The sequence below is a fragment of the Pseudonaja textilis genome, chromosome 11 (assembly GCF_049901715.1).
Source record: "Pseudonaja textilis isolate UNSWEBS1 chromosome 11, rPseTex1.2, whole genome shotgun sequence".
Lineage (NCBI taxonomy): Eukaryota > Metazoa > Chordata > Lepidosauria > Squamata > Elapidae > Pseudonaja > Pseudonaja textilis.
The window spans coordinates 479,543-499,747 of record NC_142000.1 but is presented as its reverse complement, the minus strand read 5'-3'; the positions used below and the strand labels follow the sequence as shown (position 1 = coordinate 499,747).

Genomic DNA, 20,205 nt, shown 5'->3' with positions numbered 1-20,205 from the left:
TCTAGCTTACCATAGTAGGTTGTGGTCTACTTGTCAAATGCCTTGCTGAAATCTAAGTATATTATGTCCACAATATTTTTCTGGTCTACTAATTTAGTCACTATGTTAAAGAATGAAATAAGATTGGTTTGGCATGATCTGTTTTTAACAAACCCGTGCTGACTGCTAGTTATTACTTTACTTGTTTCTAGATGTTGGCAGATTTTTTAATTATCTTTTCCAGTATTTTCCCTGGTATTGAGGTTAGGCTAATTGGTCTATAGTTTCCTGGGACAGCACACTCCCTGCCTGGAATTGTAAATTCCACTATTAAAGGAAGAGAAGAAAAATTAACTATAAACTAAGATAAGCAGTAGACAGTAATACTAACTGAATAGCATATAACTAAGATAAACAGTTAGCTATATTACTAAGGAAAACAGTAAACATTAATAAAGCATCAAACAAAGCAAAGCATTCAAAGCTTGAGGTTCAATCTTCAAATTTGGCCTCTTGGTGCAAGTCTGCTGGTTACCTCTGGTGGCCTTTTAGGGTGTACAGGTACTCTTGGCGGCCAAGGTGAAAGTCTGGTGGTCACTTCCAGCAGCCTTTTAGGATTTGAATGGTACTCTTGCTTCCAAGGTGTCAAAGGTCATCATGAAGCTGTTGGAAAGGGTGTTGCGTAGGCATATGCCCGTGTAGAGCGTCTTAGTGGATGTCTGGTGGTTGTTGGCAGCCGTTTAGGGTGTCCTAGCGAAAGTGTACTGATTGCCGGCGGCCTTTTAGGCTGGAACGGCATTCTTTTTTTCGATGGTGTTAAAGGGCGTTGGAAGGCAGTTGGAATGGATGGTGCTAAGGCATTTGCCTGGGTTGGAGCCTGCATCCGATCGTCACTGACAATTCCTATGATCTCCCATCCTTGTGGAGATTTGATGGCCACTAGGCCGTCTACAGGACTGCTGACTGACTCGGAGAAGAGAAAAGCATGTGGGACATTATTTCCCAGCAAGAGTAGGATCTCAGCCTCCAGATCTAGAGCGGGAAAGTGATGAGCCAGGTGCTGAAGGTGAGGTATGCTACTTATGACCTCAGGTGTTGCGATCTGACTGCGGTCATTCGGTATCCCATCACATTCAAATACGGGCGGTAGTGGGAACCGGGAACTTCCATCCAATGACTATGCAGAGTCCGGTAGCTCTCCTCCCCACCGTGCTTCTTGGTCCATGGCATGTTGATACAGTGAAGTGAAGTTTGTCCTGTTGCACCTCAAAGAGGTTGAAGAATGCAGGTCTGGCCAGCGTGCAGGTGCTCTGAGTGTCTATCTGCACGTACATTTTAACAGCATCTTCAGGGCGTCCTTTATGGTACACTTTGGCTAAACAGATGGGAAGACACGAACGAGGGCATGGTGAATCGGCACACAGTGCTGTGCAGTTGACACTCATGCTTGGTTTTGGTTGCAGTTTGTCAGACTGCTGAGGAGCCCTGCATGCTTCTGTGTTATGTTGAGGCTCCTTGTCCAAAGGAGGGTTACGAAATATCTGTGGTGGCAATCCGGAGTCTGGATACAACGTGGTCGGGAGTTGGTCACTATTGATAAGGTCGCATTGCACCTTGGCTGTGCAGTACTTGGATGGATGTTTGGATTCGCAACACTTGTAGCAGTATTGGTACTCCCTTAGTAACTCTTTTCGTTGGCTCGGTGATTTCGCTGCAAACCCAGTGCAGCTGTTCAGCGAGTGATGAGTGTGGTGCATAGGACAAAATTGTATTCTCCTTGTGTTCGGAGATCTAAATTGAGTTGTATCTAATGAGTCCTCTTCCCAACTGTGTGTGGATGAGGAGCGGAGCTTGGTTTTATCGACGACCATGAAGGGTCTTTCCCTGGGAATGTTCATAGGGCCTGAGGGAGATATATGGTCACTGTTGTATCTTCTGTCATTAGGAGGGCTAACAGCTTTGAGTCCATGGGCCCGGTGTGTTGCACACTGTCACCTGGTGGGCCACGAATTCTTCAAGAAGTGTGAAGGGAATAAAGTGGTGGCAACCCTTGGCCATGAAGGTGTCAGTCAACTGGAGCCACTTTTCAAGTAGCACCTGCAGAAGTTTTCAAACAATTTTGTTCTGCATGTTGATGTGATCGAGACAGACGACTCCCGGTAAGTTGGGATCCCATTGTGCCGTTCTCAGCTGGACAAGTATGTTAGCGAGGTCTATGATCCGACTGCTTATCGATAGGAATTTTAGGAAATCTGTTAAGGTTATCCAAGAGTGTTGCTTCTACATCCTCGGAAGCACCATACAGCTTGTCAAGCCTTTTCCATGATAACCGTAGGACAGCGGCTGGATCATCTAAGTGCGATGCCAAAAGTGCCCTCGGTATTTTGGCAAACTGTGGCCCTAGCCATGCTATCAAGTGTCCAATTATTTCATCAGGGTTCAGCATTTGCTGAGTTGGGGGGAGGTATTGACATAGAGGGTTCTTCCCCTGGATTCTTGTAGAGTGGGTTTGGGTTGTAAGTCAACAACGGGTTGTAGACTTCCTCCCAGTGCTTATAGAGGATGTTGTTCTCCCATACTGGGGATGATGGTCAAGCGTCATGCTGCTGTGTAGGTTGGGTGTGGTTACCTTGTGGTTCCTGGTAACCGGATTGGTATTGAGGTTGTGGCAGGAACGCTGCTGCTTGTGGATTGAGTGTGGCAGTTGTCATTGATGGCATATTGACTCATTGAGAAGTCGTTGTAAGCTAAGTTGTGGGCTAAGTTGCTCAGCTAGCAGGGCATGAGATGTTGCGGTAGAGTTGCTGGTGCTGGGAGGAGAATCTCGGACCTTAGTATGTACAACATCAATTAGGGAAGGTTTGCTGTTGGTGGGAAGTGAATCTCGTACTTTAGGTCATACAATGTCAGTCGCGTAACTGATGTGTAGAGTCTGTGGTTGAAATTCATCCCTGTGCTTCCCTGGTTGAGGGAGACTGCTAGGCAATTGAGGCAGTTCCATCTGCTCATTTTGTAGCGAGAGCTGCTCGTCCACGTTGGCTTTGACCCGTGTATTTGGGCTCTCTTCTCCCAACTGTTCGAGGGAGAATTAGAGGGAGGTGTTGTCGGCCATCTTCTGCCATGCTGCGGCACGTGCCATCTTTGTTGCGGTATCGCTTTGCCATTCAGCCAACTCCAATTTGGCCTGGGCTTTGGCCATTTCTGCCTGTTGTCTAGCCTGGGCTTTGGCTATTTTTGCCTGTTGTCTGGCCTGGGCTTTGGCTATTTCTGCCTGTTGTCTGGCTGCTATTTCTGCCTGTTGAGACACTATTTCAGCCTGCTGAGCCGCTACTGGCAGCAGAGAATTGGCGCGAGACACTGGAAACTGCCTGCGATCTAGCCAATTTGGAATGGAGGGAGGAGGCTTTCTTAGAATGGTGGGAAGAAGCTGCTTGTGATTGAAGACCTATGTCAGATGTGGACTTCTCCCTCGGTATTTGCTCCTTCTGTAACGCAATGAGGAGCATGGCCTGGAGGGAGTTTCTACCTTCCCGAACGCTGTCTTCGCGTTCTTTGTTCACCTCCTTGAAGCAATTAATGTGTTCCTGGAACTCTGGGTCTTCCAGGTTTGACTATGTATTTAAACTTATTTTCACTGTCTCTCCACCGTGCGAGGTGTTCCTCTAACTCCTTCTGCATCAGGAAGAGGCTCTCGAAGGGCAACTTGCTTTTGGGGGTGTCACAGATCTTGACCAGCTCCGTCCATGCATGATGGTGATACTGCCTTTCCCAATCCTCTCTGAAGCGTGTCACCGCGGGTGAGGTAAGCTTCCTATGCTGTGAGGTCGTAGGCCTTCTGAGGTATTACGGCTTCTCCAGAGGGTTGGACATCTAAAACTGGGTGTCAGGAATCAGGCTCCACGTTTACAACAAGGGTGGATGGAGGAATCAGGTCTTCTGGCTCATCAGAGACATCTGTCTCTTTGGCAGAAATCCATTTTGATCCGGATGAATAAAATTATTCAAATATTTTTTAAGTCTTTCTGCTAATATCGAAGCAAAAATTTTATAGTCTGCATTTAATAAAGAAATTGGTCTATAGTTCTTAATTTGCAGTGGATCAGCCTCCTCTTTTGGAATAAGTGTACTATAAGCCTCTGACCATGTTTTAGGTATCGTCTTCTTTAACATAGCTTCATTCATAACATCTAAAAGTGGAATGCTCAATGATTCTTGTAATATTTTGTAGAATTCTGCAGGCAGCCCATCTGGACCTGGTGCTTTCCCATTATTTTGTTTCTTAAGTGCTTGGCTTAGTTCCATCATTGTTATATTACTTTCTAACATTTCTTCAGTCTCTTTGGATAACTTAGGTAAGTTTACATTCTGCAAGTACTGTTTAACTTTTTCCTCATCAATATTCTCTTTCTTGTATAGGTCATCTATTAACTGCGATATTTTCGACTCTTTCTCCTTTCTCAGCTTATATGCTAACCATCTACCTGGCTTATTTGCATCTTCAAAGTAGTTCTGTTTAGCATTCCTAATTTTCTGTGCCAGTTCTTCTTTCTCTATTAAATCCATTTTATGTTTAGTTATATCCAGTTTCAGTTTAATGTCTTTTTTCTGTGGCATTTTCTGTAGTTCTTTTTCAAGTCTTTTATGCTCGTCTTCCAAGGCTTTAGTAGCTTGCCTTTTTCTAATATTCTTTTTTCTTATGTAGTCTATTATCAAGCCTCTCGCATATGCCTTCATTGTGTCCCAAACATTCTGTGTTGAAGTATCTTCTTTTCTATTTTCTTTAAAGAAAAAGGCCAATTCTTTCTTGAACCATTGTATAAAGTCCTTCTCCTTTAAAATAGTATTATTTAACGTCCATCTCGATCTTTTTTTTTGTCCCTTCCATTTAATTGTCAATGGGTTATGATCTGCCCAAGTACTTGCTTCAATGTTTATTTCTTGGACACTAGATGTTAGTTCTGTTGAAATCCAGATCATATCTAATCTGGACCATGATAAGTGTCTATTTGAATAGAAAGTATATTGTTTGGTTTTAGCATTTCTTTCTCTCCATATATCTTTTAAAATTAGTTCATCTGTCATTTTAAAAAAAGATTTAGGAAGTGTCTTTCTGTTGTGCTTTGCTGTTGTTGCTATATAGTCCAGTTTATTGTCCACAATTCCATTAAAGACTCCCCTCATAATTATATTAGCATAGTCCAATCCAGTCATTTTCATATGTAGTTTTTTTATAGAATTCTTCTTGTTTATCATTCGGAGCGTAAATTGCAGTCAAAAGTATTTTTATATTATTATCCATCATTTCGACCATTAATATTCTTCCATATTCATCAGCGTAAATCACTTTTGTGGGGATGGCCTCTTTAATATATAAAACCACTCCTCTTTTCTTACATTGAGTCAGAGAAGTAAATAATTTCCCTAGTTTTGGCTGTACTAACAATTGTTCATGTTGTTTTTTAATGTGTATTTCTTGTAAGCAAATTATATCAAACTTTAATTTCTCTAATTTATGAAAAATCTTCCTTCTCTTAGCAGCTGAGTTCAGTCCATTTATATTCATTGTAATCAATTTTTTCTCTTCCATGATGATATTTTATATTTAGGTTTGGCAGATCTCATACATCTTGGTTCACGTTGGTCTTTGATATCCACCTGTCCACCTATTACGCCTTCTTCTTTTTCAATCTCCATTTGTTCCTTTTGGGATTCAGTTAATGGGACCTCTTTTTCTGCCTCTTCCTCTCTCCTTCCAAAAAATTCTGCGTAGAAGAGTTCTGCTTTCTCAATTGAATCAATTCTGTGTCTCTGTTCTTGCCATATAAACATCAGTCCTTCTGGGATCAGCCATCTGTAATTCACCTCCTTTTTCAATAGCACTTTGGTCAGAAATCGATATTCTCTTCTCATCTCTCTCACTCTTCTAGGTATTTGTTTTAAGACCAAGATTTCTTTACCTTTATATTTCAACATCTTCTCTCTTGCCGCTTATAAAATTTGTGTCTTGATGGATTTTTTAGTAAATCTAATGTGAACTTCTCTGGGTAGGTTATTTCTCATCGCATATCTTGTGAAAACTCGGTATATCTCATCTACTCCATCCATCATCTTTTCCTCTGTTATTTCCAAAGCATCAGCCAAGATTTCTATCATTATCGCAGCCAAGTCTTGTCCTTTTTCTTCCTCTATATTTTGGAATCTGAGATAGAATTCTGACCTTTCCATCTCCCATTTCAGCATCCCACTTTTTTCTTGTTCAACCACTGTTAATCTAGTATCAATATTTCCAATCTTCTCCTCTCTTCGTTTACCCTCTTCTTCAACTTTTTGAAGTCTCTCACCGTACTTCACCATCATCTGTTGGATATTTTCCACTTTTTCTTCAGTCTTCCCTGTTCTTTGTTCAATGATGTCTATTTTTATCTTAAGGTCTTGAATTCCTTGCATAATCCTCTGTAAGGTTACTTTTTCTTGCTCTTTATCTTGCTTTAACATTACCTGAATTGAACGTTGTCCTCCAGATGGTGGGAAGGCAGAAGTAGATATAGAAGCACCCGGAGGTATGAATTTCCTGCTCATTTTAAATGATTCAAGATCTTCAAATTCTTTCAAATTTTAATCCAATTAGAAACGTAACCAATTATAATCCAGAGTGGAAAAGCCCAGTAGTAAAAAGCCCAGTAGTAAAAGAGAGAAAAAAAGAAGAAGAAAAAAGAAAAGATTCTTCAGGTTCTTCCTGACCCTAATCCAATTATAAAGTAGTCCACAATAAAAAATAAAAATAGAAAGAAGAAGACCCAGTAATAATAATAATAAAAAAGAACAAAGCAAGAAAAAAGATTTCTTCAGGTAATTCACACCCTAATCCAGCTAGAAAATCTCAATTAAAAAAAGAAAAAAGGAGGCCAAAATAATCCAAGAGCATAGATAGAAAAAGCAAAAATCCCAGTGAAAAAGGAAAAAAAGTAAAAATAAAAATGAAAAATTCTAAGGCTTCCCCTTGAAAATAAAAAGTAAAAATAAAGACATTGCTAAAATAAAAATTTACAATAATGCTAGTGGGGGGGGAGTAGCGAAACTAAAAAAAGGATTAAAAAGAAAGAAACAACACACTGCACTCTGTTTAGTTGTCCAAGGCTCTTGTTATGACTCTCTTCCCTTTCCCACAAGCTTCAAAGCCAAGCCATAGATATTTAATTGTTGATAGAAATCCAGAAGAACACCTGTAATAATATTCTACTGCGCTCTTCCCTCTATCTTATCAAATTAGAATGTCCTTGAGAAGCAGTCTTTCACAGTTCTCTCCACTTCAAGTAAGATATTTTCAAGCCTCTAGTTGGCAGTGTTACAAAGTTTCTTAGTTCTCACTTTCCCCCATCCTCTCAGAAAAGCGTAATTGAAGTAAAAAAAGAACAAGAAATATATACATATATATACAAAGAGAGAAATAACCAAAGGGAGCCTCTAGCCTAGAAAAAAAAAAGTTAAAAAACCCAAAGGGAGAATAATATAGAGAGAGCCGGAGACAGAAGCCTGAAGATGATGAATGAGACTTCATTGAAACGTTGCCTAGATACTTCGAATCTTACGCGGGAGAAAACCCGAACAACCAAAGATCCACATACAAATACCATGAGAACCTCAGAATATATATATATATATATATATATATATATATATATATATATATATATATATATACATACATACATACATACATACATACATACATACATACATATAAAAACCAGTCCGGTTATCTACTAAGTAACAATGAAGTCCGGTAGCAAAAAAATAAAAATAAAAATAAAGCCTCGCTTTGACGTCTCCCTTAAAAAACGCCGCTTATTCAGTTTTGTCAAATATCACACAGATTTCTTCAAGCAATCAAAGTGTCCTTTCAAGCCTCAAAATATTGAAAAAAAAAAAAGTTTCTCACCCAGCCGACACACTTTCTCTTTCAGCCTCTTCCTTTCCGGAGCTGCCCCGACTTCAGCATCTTGGGGACTGCCTCTCCGCCTCCAGCAAAAGGGACTTCTCCTGGGTCATCCAGGGACTTTGCAGTGTCCCTCGTATCCACAGGGTATGCCCCTCACAATAACCGTCCCTACGGGATGGTTTAGGTCCGTTTGGGCCGGCCAGGGGCGAAGATATCGGCTGCAATTGTAGAGCTCGATTACAAGCCGTGTCGTCTCGGCGCCAGCTCCTCCCCTCTCCCATCAGAGACATCTGTCATGGCTGAGGAAGTTGCCATGCTTGGCAAAGGGAGAATTTTGGAAAATTGTAGTGGTTTTCCATGCAATTACCTTTTTTGTACTAGGGGGCACTGCAAGCAAGTAGCAGAAAGTAGAATTGCTGCTGGATTTAATACTTCAGCATGTAGGTGGCACTGCAGAGTCTGGGTGATGCTAGCACAGCACACAATATGGCCACTTCTAGGGTGCGTTGTGAGCTTGCAACACAAAGGGGCACTAGAGGTTGCATCGCGAAGTCTGAAGACTAGAGGGCTGAACGCAGAAATATGCATGGTGTAGTCTGAAAACTTCAGGGCTGAACACAGAAATATGCCTATTATTGTCGCTTGCTTCACAAGGTGGCAGCAGAGGGTCAGGAAGACGCTGTTGCTATGCCCATGTTAGGTTGCAGTAATTCTTGGGACATTTGACTTAAATTGATTAAATTGTCCACAATGGTTTCAGGGAGATTTTTCTTTGAGCCCCAGATGTAGCAGTGGGCTGAAGAGAAAAAGAGGGGGGGACTTCCTTGCCCACTCTTGAAAAAGGGAAAAAATGGTAAGAATTCTTTAACTTCACTGTAAATTTCTTCTTGACCACCAGATGGGGTATAGGCTGCTTTACTTGAGTCTGATTTCTCTCTTTAGGGGGTGAGGCTCATGGCTATGAGGTTTACTGATTGCCCAAAGGAATTTATTGCCTACTTCAGATGGTGCTGCAAGCTAATAGTTGAGTGTCAGCCAATTTTGATGGAAGGGAAAAATTCATTAGAAAAAATACTTAAGTTGCATGCACTGTGGCTGTGTTATGCTTTTATTTTTTTAGTAAAGAGAGGAGGAGATGAAGAAATGTTAGGCTTTTAAACAAAAAAAATTGCTCCTTGAATTATTTTGTTCAAATAGCTTACTTGAATCAGCCTTGTGACTTGGGGGGAGGAATGTACTCCATTGCTTTGAAGAAGGTCCTTCACTAATGATTTATGACCCCCCAAAGATCTTACCTTTTCCAGGTAAGATCTTTGCTGAGGTAGATTCCCAGGAATTTAAAAGGAGGAAACTCTCTCCACACAGCCCCCCTGATGTAAAGTGGGGCGGGTTCCTCTCTCTTCTTCTGGAAGTCTAACACCATCTCCTTTGTCTTGCTGATGTTTAGGAGCAGGTTGTTTTCTAGGTACCATGAGGATAATTTTTGAACCTCCCCCCTGTACGCTGTTTCATCTCCACCTGTAATGGGACCCAATATGGTGGCATCATCTGCAAACTTAATGGTCACAGTGAATGGGTCAGACAATACACAATCATGTGTGTATAGTGAGTACATGTAGGGACTGAGCACACAGCTCTGTGGGGAGCCGGTGCTAAGCTTCAGTGAGGTGGATGTGACAGACCCAGCCCTCACAGTTTGTGGTCGGTCCCTCAGAAAGTTTTTGAGCCAGTCGCAGATAGAAGGGGGAAAATCTAAGTCATTCAGCTTTTCAATAAGGATGCTCAGCAGGATAGTATTGAAGGCCGAACAGTTTCTGGGTTTCTCCAGATGGCTCGCTACATAATGTAAGGCAGTAGCTATAGCATCGTCTGTCGACCTGTTCCCCCTGTAGGCAAACTGATGTTTGTCAAAATCCAATGGGAGGTATTCCCTAAGGTGTTGGAGAACCAGTCTTTCGAAGCATTTCATCACTACAGATGTTAATGCAATAGGTCTGTAGTTGTTTAGGCAGTTAATTGCTGTTTTCTTCTGGACTGGGACAAAAGTGGCTGCTTTCAAGCATGAGGAACACAGGTTGTTTGCAGGGAGATGTTGAAGATCCTTGTCAGGACCCCTGCTAATTAGTTGGCACTAATTAGTCTTTACCACTATCTAGCTAATTAGTCTTTACCACTATCCACAGCACCACATTTGGACCTGCAGCTTTGCAGCCTTCAATGCAACCTTCAATGCAGCTCTCACTTGGTGTTCGTATAAAGTGAGTGGCTGGGAATCAGAAAGCCAGCAGGCAGAGGCTATGTGATGACGTGGCACAAAGGCAACACAGTCACATAAGCAAGAAGAGTCCCTTTAATACCTCCAACTTTGCCCCCAATATCTAGTTACCTTCGGGTGAAGAAAAAAATCTCCCAAGAACAGTCTTTATGTGGAAGATATTCAGTCCGAAAACAAAGTACATATAAACTGTAAATAAAAATCCACACAAACCACACTGCAGCAATTAACTGGACAGGGCACTATAAGGAATTGCAAAGGCCAACAAAACACACACAGTTGGGAAGACGCCAGGAACCCAGATAAGCCTCAACAATAAAAGATAACTCACAATTTGCTTCCAACAAGTTGCTGTGTGCAAATTCCCTTTTTAAAACTGTGTTCCTAGCTGCAGCTAATGAAGGGAATCAGGGCCTTTTCCTCCCCTGTAAGCCACGCAATTCATGTTGCTCCCTTCTCTGTTCCTCCCTGCATGCCCTAGGATAAAGAGGGGGTGGGCCTGGATCTTCCTCTGAATTCCCTCTGCCTTGCTCTACCTCTACCCTGCTCTGCCCAGGCAGACTGTGCCCTTCCCCAGTTTCTTCCACAGCCAACGGAGCCACACTCTCACTCCCTGTCAGCTGCTTGGCCAACCCCTTGGAATCAGATTCCGACAGGGGCATGACAGGTTACGGGATCTGGTCTTTTCACTCATAGAGAACGAAGATGTTCAACTCCTCTATCAGCGTTGACCATGTTCCTCGTGTTGCCCTTATAGTTAGTTAGGTGCTGCAGTCCCTGCCACACTTCCTTTGGGTTGTTATCTGCTAGGTGTTTCTCCACCTTATATTTGTATTGTTGTTTTGCCATCTTAATGCCTCTTTTAAGGTTTGCCCTGGCCTCTCTATATATGTCCCTGTCCTCTGCCTCAAAGGCAGAATCCTGGGCTCTCAGAAGTGTATGTGCCTCGGAAGTCATCCAGGATTTACAATTCCCATAGATTCTGATGCACTTGTCCATTGTTACACTGTCGGTGCATTTCAGACTGGAGGAAAGGATTACATTTAAGAAAACACATCTCTAGAATGCAAGCATCTAGCAAAAGTTGACTCTGAAAATTGACAAGCTTCTTGAGAGAAGCCAAAACCACAGACAGAGGTTAGAGGGGAGGAAAGCAAGGTTTGTTTGGAAACGTGCGGTCATGCCGGACTCCCCAGAACTCATTGTCTTGCTTACCACCATCGTCGTTTTCTCGCTGGGCCTGCTCAATAGCAGCTCGGATGCAGAGTTCCCGTGCACGAAGCCCTGCTGAACTACTGCCATCTGAGATGGCTTCCAGGACCACCGAGTCAATGGACAAGCAAGCTGCACTGTAGTGTTTCGCCAGGACTACAGCAGCACTAGTCTTCCCTGGGGAAATGGAAGATATAAAAGTTCTCAAACACAGATATACCTGGATTCTCTTGCCACCCTAATTTAAATAAATCTTGATTCTATGTTATTGATTTATTTTAATTATTCACAGTTACCCATTTTAAAATGATGAATCTTAGAAAGTAACAATACATAAAAAAGCAAAACACAACATAAAAATAAAAGTAATGGTTTAATCCTGGTGCTAATTCCAGTTCATCTGGGTGCTGATTGCTGGTAGGGTGGCATTCTGGTCTTTTTGTTTTCTTTTTAGCTTTTTCATGGTCTTTTGAGTGGTGTGTGAATGCTGTTTATATCTACATACCTGTTAATGGCTGATTTGTCTGAGTGCCAAGTTTCCAGGAATTTCCTAGCATTTTTTGATTTAGTCTGGTTTAGGATAATCGTTCTCAACCTTTTCTTCAACATGGACCCCTTTTAAATACTTTTTGTGGCCACAGAACATGGCTACAGACCTCCAAGATTTAACTGTGGATTTAAATTATAACATTTCCTCAAGCCTCCATATACACCCTGTGATGACATTGAAGTCCCGCAGGGGTCCATAGGCACAGGTTGAGAACCTCTAGTCTAGGATCCTCAGTTTTCCAGTTGAGACTATGGATGAGTCTGTCCATGTGTGATGAGGTTAAGAAGTTTTCATCATGACTTCTGATTGTTAATATGCTCTGCTAGTTTCTGCCAGTCTGTCCTACATAGTGGCTGCTGCAGTCCCTTATGCAACTATACGTATGTTGTAACAGCTAGCACTCAAATACCAGTGGTCCACACTTTTTTGTTCAGGAAGATGGCTCTCTCATTGAGGATTCTGAATTCTGGAATTATTAAGGATTGTGACTCTTGTCTCATTTCTGAACTCTCAAAATGGCTACGCAAACTAAGCATTTTTTCCAAACTGGATTTCAGAGAAAGCTTATAATTTCACGCGCAGATTTAGATTCTGTCTGAATATTACAAAAATCATAATCCTAAAATTTGAGAGTAGATCCATTAATCAGAAGAATGGTGGGTGAGGTATGTTCAATCCAGAGGTGGACAATCATCTGCCCAGAACTGGGATTCCAACACAGAGAAGGAAATTGGGACTAAAGGGGCTTTCACCTCTAGGACTCCATTTTGATCTACTCCATTGTGGAATACTCAGCAGTCTCACTTTTGCTTGTGAGGTCACTCTTGAAGGGCAGCTTTTGTTGTCAAACTATTATGCAGCTAGGACAATAGGAAAACCGATTTTTGTGTCAGGTTCCACAGGTGAATGCAACTAGTGGTCTGGCTGGCTGCAGGGACCTCCAGCCCTGGCCAGGTGAACAGGGCAAAGGTCCCCTTGTGTAGCTGTATCATTTTATCTCCAGGAGGACTGAAGACAGGATAATGAATATGGCTAGTATAAAGGGTCTTTAGGTTGCACAGGGAATGTTCGGAGAAATTAAGCATGGGCTTCCTTGTCTGTTTAGGCTGGAGATTTGTGGTCCAGAACTTAAATTATTCTGCAACTTCAGATCAAACAACTGTTTTATCTCCAAAGAGTTTTTCATAGACAATCAAAACCAGACCCTATGTGTATGAAATATTAAAAAGTATTTAAGTGAGACACAAGGAGGGGAAAGTGTAACGGGATGTAAGAGGAACCTTGAGGAACAGAAGGCAATGCTTAGACAAAAGTGATTTGACCATGAATAAAAAATTTTGAGCCCCCCAAGACATAATTGTTTCCCACTGTAACCCTGAATGAGATTATACTCCTCCATTCCAAAGCTGGGGCACAATTGGGGGGTTCTCGTGGACTCACATAGGAACTGGTGGTAGCTGTGCCAGGGGAGCTTTTGCATAAATACATCTGTAATACATGCGTAGCAGTTGTGTACATTTTTGGATCAGGAGGCACAACTCATGACTATTTGTGCCTTATTTACTTCCTGCTAGAATTATTGCAATACGTTCTACATGGGGCATCCCTCAAAGAGCATTTGAAAGCTTCAGCTGGTCCAGGATGTACTGTACCATATTATGCCCATGTAACACCACGCCTACATCAGCTGTATTGGCTGTCAACTCATAAAATATTTCTCTGGTCTTTTAAAGTTGCCAGCAGAAAGGGAGTGGGGGGAGCAGTGCAGCAGCTTGCAAAACCGAAACCGCATTCCATAGATAGTTTCCAGGCGACAGAAGTTTCTGCGCAAAATTCTAACTGGAGAGCATGATTGATGACTCTTGGCTATGGGTGTGTCCCATTGGAGAACAGAATTATGATACACCCAGGGGGGTGAGGGGGGAAACCAGGGTCAGGGGTGACAATGAATGATGTGTCTCAGAGTCGGCTACACCCAGGTAACACCGGCATGTTTACTCCTAATAAATCTTCTTTAAGCTTTGAAAATATGGCTAGAGACTGATGATTTAAATGGGGTAGGCTTCCGTGTGCCACTCAAGGTGTTGTTTTTCCCTTTTAAAGCCCTGCATGGCATGGAATGGATTACTTCTCTCCCCAGTGGCTGCTGCCTGTCCCAGCAGATGGAACAGCCACCACTCTTATTGATCTTTCACAAGCCTGTGATACCCTGGTTTTTCCCCCAGGCATGGAGGTTAAAATATTAGTCTAGGAGCTGTGTGCATGTTAGTGGGCTTGTGTTTTTTTCTGAGCCTCAGTGCAGTTTTAGTTCGTTACTTGTTTAGATGAAATTCTCTGCTTTTATTTCTTTGTTGTTCATCATAATTTCTTGAATATAAAGGTGGCCATATAAATTGAATAAATAAATAAATAAAATAAAAATAAATCAAAATTATATTACATTCAATATAAAAGCCAGCAAGGTCCACTATGCTCAGAAGCCACAAGTCCCCAATCAGAGGAACCCCACCACTGTTCCTGACAATCAAGCCCAAAATGACACTCTTTCTTTACAGCAAAAGACACAGTTAATGTCAAAGATGAATAATGCTCAAATCAAAGCCTCATGGAAGAGAATATTAGATTTCCTCGGGCAACTCAGATTGGTCTGAGAGGATAAGGCAGCCAGTTTTCCTCATCAGGTGCCTCAGTGTTGAGCTGAAGATACCATAAAGGCCACATAAAGTTTGTCCCACAGATGTGTGGAATATCTTTCAGTTTGATGTTAAGATATAGTGGTAGAGTGTTGAATAACTCTGTAAAGCTGACTTGCTCCACTGTATCATTGTTCTGAATCAGTCAATTAATTTACCCAAAAAGTGTCTAATTCAATAGGTGCAGGGACAGTTAGACTTTAGGAGGTTAGGAGACCAGCACTCCTAAAGTTGAAAAACATTATATCATAACAAAATTTTGTTAAAAATCACATGCATTTAATATTTTATATGAGGTGAACAGGACATTCATTTTCAAGTCTTAGGAAACCAAAGCCAAATTCTTAACATTAAATAAAAGAACTGGCTACCATAGAAAAGACTGAAAGAACCAGAGGAGTCTGTGGAAATGGCTCAATCTAATTTCAGGGGGCACTGCTTGGGGCAAACAGCTATGTCTCTCCATACACATACCTCTAGTTCTCCAAGAAAAGCCATTTACCTGTAAAGGGAGCTCCATGAATTATAATAGCAATACCCCTACGGTTTCTGGCAGCGCGTCCTTCTGGAGTGATATCAATGCCAAGATGGCGAGCAATGGCTTTAGAAACAGGATTGTTGTCTAGCTCTCCAACTGCTTCCTTATGCTTGTTGAGGCTTTGTTGACTCCCTGCTGGAAAAAAAACTGCATTGTGGTCAACCAGGTAGCAGAACCCATGTCAAACATTCCTGAGGGACTTCTGAGGAGAATGTTTTGGTGTGAACTGGGTTTCTATGAAAACTCCCTCCCTAAAGGACAAATATCTGCTTTTCCAATTTGATGAAGAAGGCACTGAGCAGGCCAGCAAGATGAACCAGCAGCACCCACTCAAGAAGTAACTGCATTCCCAGCTGACTTGATCTGGCTACTTGCAGCTGTCAGAGGTGGAAAATGGGGAATATCCATCATTTGAGCTTGAAATTAGGAGAGGAGAGGAGAGATCTCTGAAGAAAGAGAAGCCACATTTAACAGAATCTGCAGTATTGTTCCCGGTGCTGGTCCTACATTTACACAATCCCAAATAATAAGAATTTATTCTTATTATTTGCATAATACGTACAGATGCAGAATAAAAAATGTTTCCTTTGCCTCCTAACATTCATCCATTACCTTGCCTTTTCCTTCTCTGTGCTGTTCACAGGGGAAAAGAAGCAGCCTGAGTAATTACAGGTCAGGCAATTCATTCTGATAGTGGGCAAAATACTGGAAGAGAGTAGACGGCAATGAATTTGTGAACATTTAAAAAGGAATGCATTATTTGGCAGGAACCTGCATACTTTATCAATGATTAATCATATCAGATAACAGATAATCTGATCTGCATTTTTCATAGTTTAGTTGATCATAATAATGTAATATAGCATGTCTGGACTGATTTTCCCATAAGATTCTAGTAGAGAAGATGGCAAAATATGGACTAAACTATGTTATCATTAGATGGATACAGATCTGGATAAAAACTTATATCGGTAAATATACATCCTAAATCTTTGTCATGCTGGAAGGAACTGCTGAGCGGCAAATAGTAGAGCCCTGAGCTGCTCAACATAAATATTGTATGCATAAACTTGCATGAGGATTATAGAATAGAATTGCCCTATTGGGGAAATAGCCATGACTATAATGGACAGTAGGAAGACTCGGGATGACCAGAATAACAAGACACAATGAGGAGGAACTAGCACAATGAATTTCAAGAGGAAAAGCACAAAGTTCCATATTTGGGTAAGAAAAATCGAATGGATGAATCTAGGATCAGAGGAATCACATTATACATAGCTGTACAGTATATATAAAAAGAAGAGGTATCTTGACTGAACAGAATGGACTGCCATCTGTCAGAAATGGTATAGGGTCTCCTGCTTGGGCTGAGGGTTGGAGTAGATGACCTACAAGGTCCCTTCCAACTCTGTTAATCTATTAAAAACACAATACAACAATCTAATGCACTTGCATAAAAAGCAAATGCAGTTCTAAATGAACAAAAAGTTAAGAATGACAAAATCAGTAGGAGTCATAATTCTTCCTTTTCTGCATTAGCGAAGTTTCAACTAAAATATTGTACCCAGTGCTGGTCCTACATTTTGAAAGAACATTAATTGAAGAACAGAACAGTAAGAGGTGAAGAAGGAAAAACTTAAGAGGAACAGTGGTGTGCATTGGGTATGTTTCCCCTGGAGAAGTCTTCCAAGAGATAGATAGCAGTCTTCAAATATACAGAGGGCAGCCCCATGAAGACAGAGCAGAATTGTTCCACTAGATTAAAGAAGAAACAATGGATGTAAATCACGAGGAAGCAGATATGGGTTGATGATCAGGAAAATGTCTCTAATAGGAGCTGTTCCATAATGAAACAACGTACCTCAAGAGAGGTGATGTATTTGCTTTACCTTGGAGTGCTTAAGCAGAGGCTGGAAGGAATTTGTTTGGGGATGGGCTATGGTGGATTTCTACAATGAGTACTGTAGAAGGTTGGACACGATTACCTCTAAGATCCCTTCCAATCTTTACATTCTATGACAAATCAGAATTCAAATAAAGCAATACGAGCAATATGTCACCTGAACTAGGAGATGAGTGGCAAGTAAATGTGATGTAACAGATTAACAGAGATGAAAGGGACCTTGTAGGTCATCTAGTCCAACCCCGCTCCCAAGTAGGAGACCCTACATCATTTCTGATAGATGGCAGTTCAGACTCTTCTTGAAAGCTTCCATTGATGAAGCTCCCACAACTTTCAAAGGCAACTTCTGTTCCATTGGTTGACTGTTCTCACTGTCAGAAAATTCCTCCTTATTTTCAGGTTGAATCCTGATCAGTTTCCATCCATTATTCCTTGTCTGGCCTTTGGGTGCCTTGGAAAATAGCTTGACCCCCTCCTCCTCTCTATGGCAGCCCCTCAGATATTGGAAGACTACTATCATGTCTCCCCTGGTCCTTCTCTTCCCTTGACTAGCCATGTGATAGATAAAATTAAAATAAAAAATGTAGTCATCCATTATCAAACTACTTTTAGAAAGGCTAATCCATCATTCATAAATAAATTGAATCAGATTAATAAAAAATAGAACGCAGATATTGACTCCAGGTATATTTTTTTGCCCGGGTTCAGTATTCTTCATTTGCACCCATTCAATTCAATGAAGGCCTCCAGGAGGGGATGGTTATGCAGCCCCCAAATGAGTAAAGAAAAAACCTTCCACAGCAGGCACCCCTTGCTTGACAGGTAGCCTTTGCTGTGGGCCAGGCTCAGAGCTGATTCTGAATCTGATCTGGAAAGAAGCTGCTTCAGCTGAGCCTGTGAAAGGCCAGCCTGGAAAAAGATACAATCAGGAATCAACTGAGGCTATTCAAACTCAGGCACCACCTGAGTATGTGGAGAAGTCCAGGTGAGCACATAGTAAAGCCTCCTGGGCCCTGCACAGGTAGAAAAGAGAGCAGAGCAGCAAAGGTCTGTTAGGTCCCTTGTCAAGGAAGGGAGTAAACCGTTTGATCATGAATGTTTGGCTGCAGCCTTATTTAAGCAGCAGCTCTGGCCACACTCTCTTTTGCTGGAATCATTGGATTCCAGCTTTTGTGTGATGTTCCTGTTTGAAAAAAACAAAAACAAAACTTGAACCTCTGCAGTGGCTGACCATGCTCTTAGAACCCTGAATTAGCTTTGGACAATTCTTCTGCACACTCATATTTCAAAGCCAGCTGTGATTTGCTTACATCCTGTTGTTCATTGTTAACTCTTCAGCCTTGAAGTAAAACTGACAGTCTCCAAAGCACCCGTGTTTGAATGTGTGTGATGAAAGCCTGAAGCAGTATAGCTTTGCATAAAGCAATTCCTGTCAAGTTCTTCACTTATCTTAAATAATTTATAACAATTGTTTTTAGCACTCATGAAGCTACCAGCAAAATAGAGAAGCAAGCAATTATGGTCATTCCTATTGGCATCCTTTTTACTGCACTTGTATCTAAAAGCTACTGTAAGAATGCACTCACCTTGCATTTGACCTTTTTCAGTTCCCTCTTCTTCCTCTTCTTCCTCCTGATCAATTTTGGATTCTGCCTGGAGTGTCCGGTTATTGTCCATAAGTGACAGAGAAGGAAGAGCAGAGCCCCCTGTGACTGCTGCTTGCATAACTGAAGGGTGAGGCTTCATTCCATGTTCAGAAAAATGAGTGCTTTCTTCTTCCTCTGTCCGGGAACAAAAAGAGGAAGGATGCCATGCACAGCAGACCCGTAAGAATGCTTCCAATGGAGCATTCTAGAGCAAAACACAGCAGAGTGTTGAGAGTAACTGCAGCCACTATTTCTGCCATGGGAGAGGCCTCTGACCTGACTGCTCCCTGCCTCTTCAAGGACTGCTTTGTGGTTCTGTGTCTATCCGGGACACAGGCCCAGAACAGACACCATAGCTGCATTTATATGTGTCTCCATTAAATCAATGGTAAAATTATATTTTTGTTTGATAGGCAATGCTATTTTGGAGTAGAAATTTAATGTGCAATTAATTGTTCCACCACGAGACTATAAGATAAGGCCTAGCCAGAAATAGGCAGCAATTCTTAACAATCAAAGCAAAGAAATATTTCAGCCAAATGATCTAATTTCTTCTGTCTATCTTACTTTATGGATTTGATGTTTACCCCACCTTTATTTTGGGCCAAGATAGTCTACATGTCCAATGCTCTGGCCTCTTGTTTTCTCACCACAGCCCTCCTGTGAGATGGTCTGGACTGGCTGCCGTACCTAAGAAAGGGCAGAACTCAATCTCCCAGTTCAGCCCTTGCTCCAACCTGGCTCTGTGTGTTGGAAAAGGAAGGTCCCAGCTTCAGGCTGATTGGGCCTCCCTGGCTTCACTTCACTTTGTGTGTGGGGCTTTCCACGTGTTTCCCAAACAAGAAGCATGTGATTTCCATGCAAGATGATGGGTAGGGCAACCCCTCCTTGACTGCAGGCAGTGCACCCAGCTTCTACCTTTAGCTGGCTTGTTTTGTTAGTATTGTGGCTGGAATTAGCCAAGCTCAGAGCACCAATCCTCCGATTGGCCTCTCCTCAAGCAGCCATTGCTCCTGGTTGCCAAAGGGAAACTGGAGTTAGCCAGCATAGTCACTTAAATGGTATCATTTGAATGGAACATACTTCAAGGACCATACTAGCCAAAGGGCCCAACGACTTCTACTCAAAGGATTTGTTTCTACTTCTACATTTGTTTATCACATTCATATGACTAATGTGAAGATATACTTAAATCATGAGGGGGTACAATGGCTCAGTGGTTAAAGATGCTGAGCTTGTCATCTGGAAAACAGAAATCCTGGGGTTCAAGATCTGAATTAGCTCCTGTTACCTGCCCCAATTCCTGCCTACCTAGCAGTTTGAAAACGTGCAAATGTCAGCAAATTAATAGGTATCATTTTGGAAGATAACAGCCTTCTGTGTGCTCTGGCATATAGTCATGCCAGCAACATGCCCACAGAAAGGGTCAGTGCTGACTCCCTCGGGGAAGAAACGGAGACGAACATT

The 20,205-nt window shown here is 41.8% G+C and overlaps 1 protein-coding gene across 4 annotated transcripts in view; it reads right to left on the bottom strand.

The window, feature by feature from the left end:
- The window catches only part of HYDIN (HYDIN axonemal central pair apparatus protein), a 343,587-nt gene that overhangs the window by 103,606 nt on the left and 219,776 nt on the right, over positions 1-20,205 (bottom strand). For 3 of the 4 annotated variants that reach the window (XM_087940240.1, XM_087940242.1, XM_087940243.1), the window contains exons 38-40: positions 18,679-18,873; positions 15,151-15,321; positions 11,409-11,582 (exon numbers count right to left, since the gene is read on the bottom strand). In XM_087940240.1, the coding sequence (XP_087796366.1) occupies positions 11,409-11,582; positions 15,151-15,321; positions 18,679-18,873 (540 nt within the window). The remainder of the gene's footprint in view (positions 1-11,408; positions 11,583-15,150; positions 15,322-18,678; positions 18,874-20,205) is intronic. The other variant, XM_087940241.1, reaches the window with a different exon arrangement.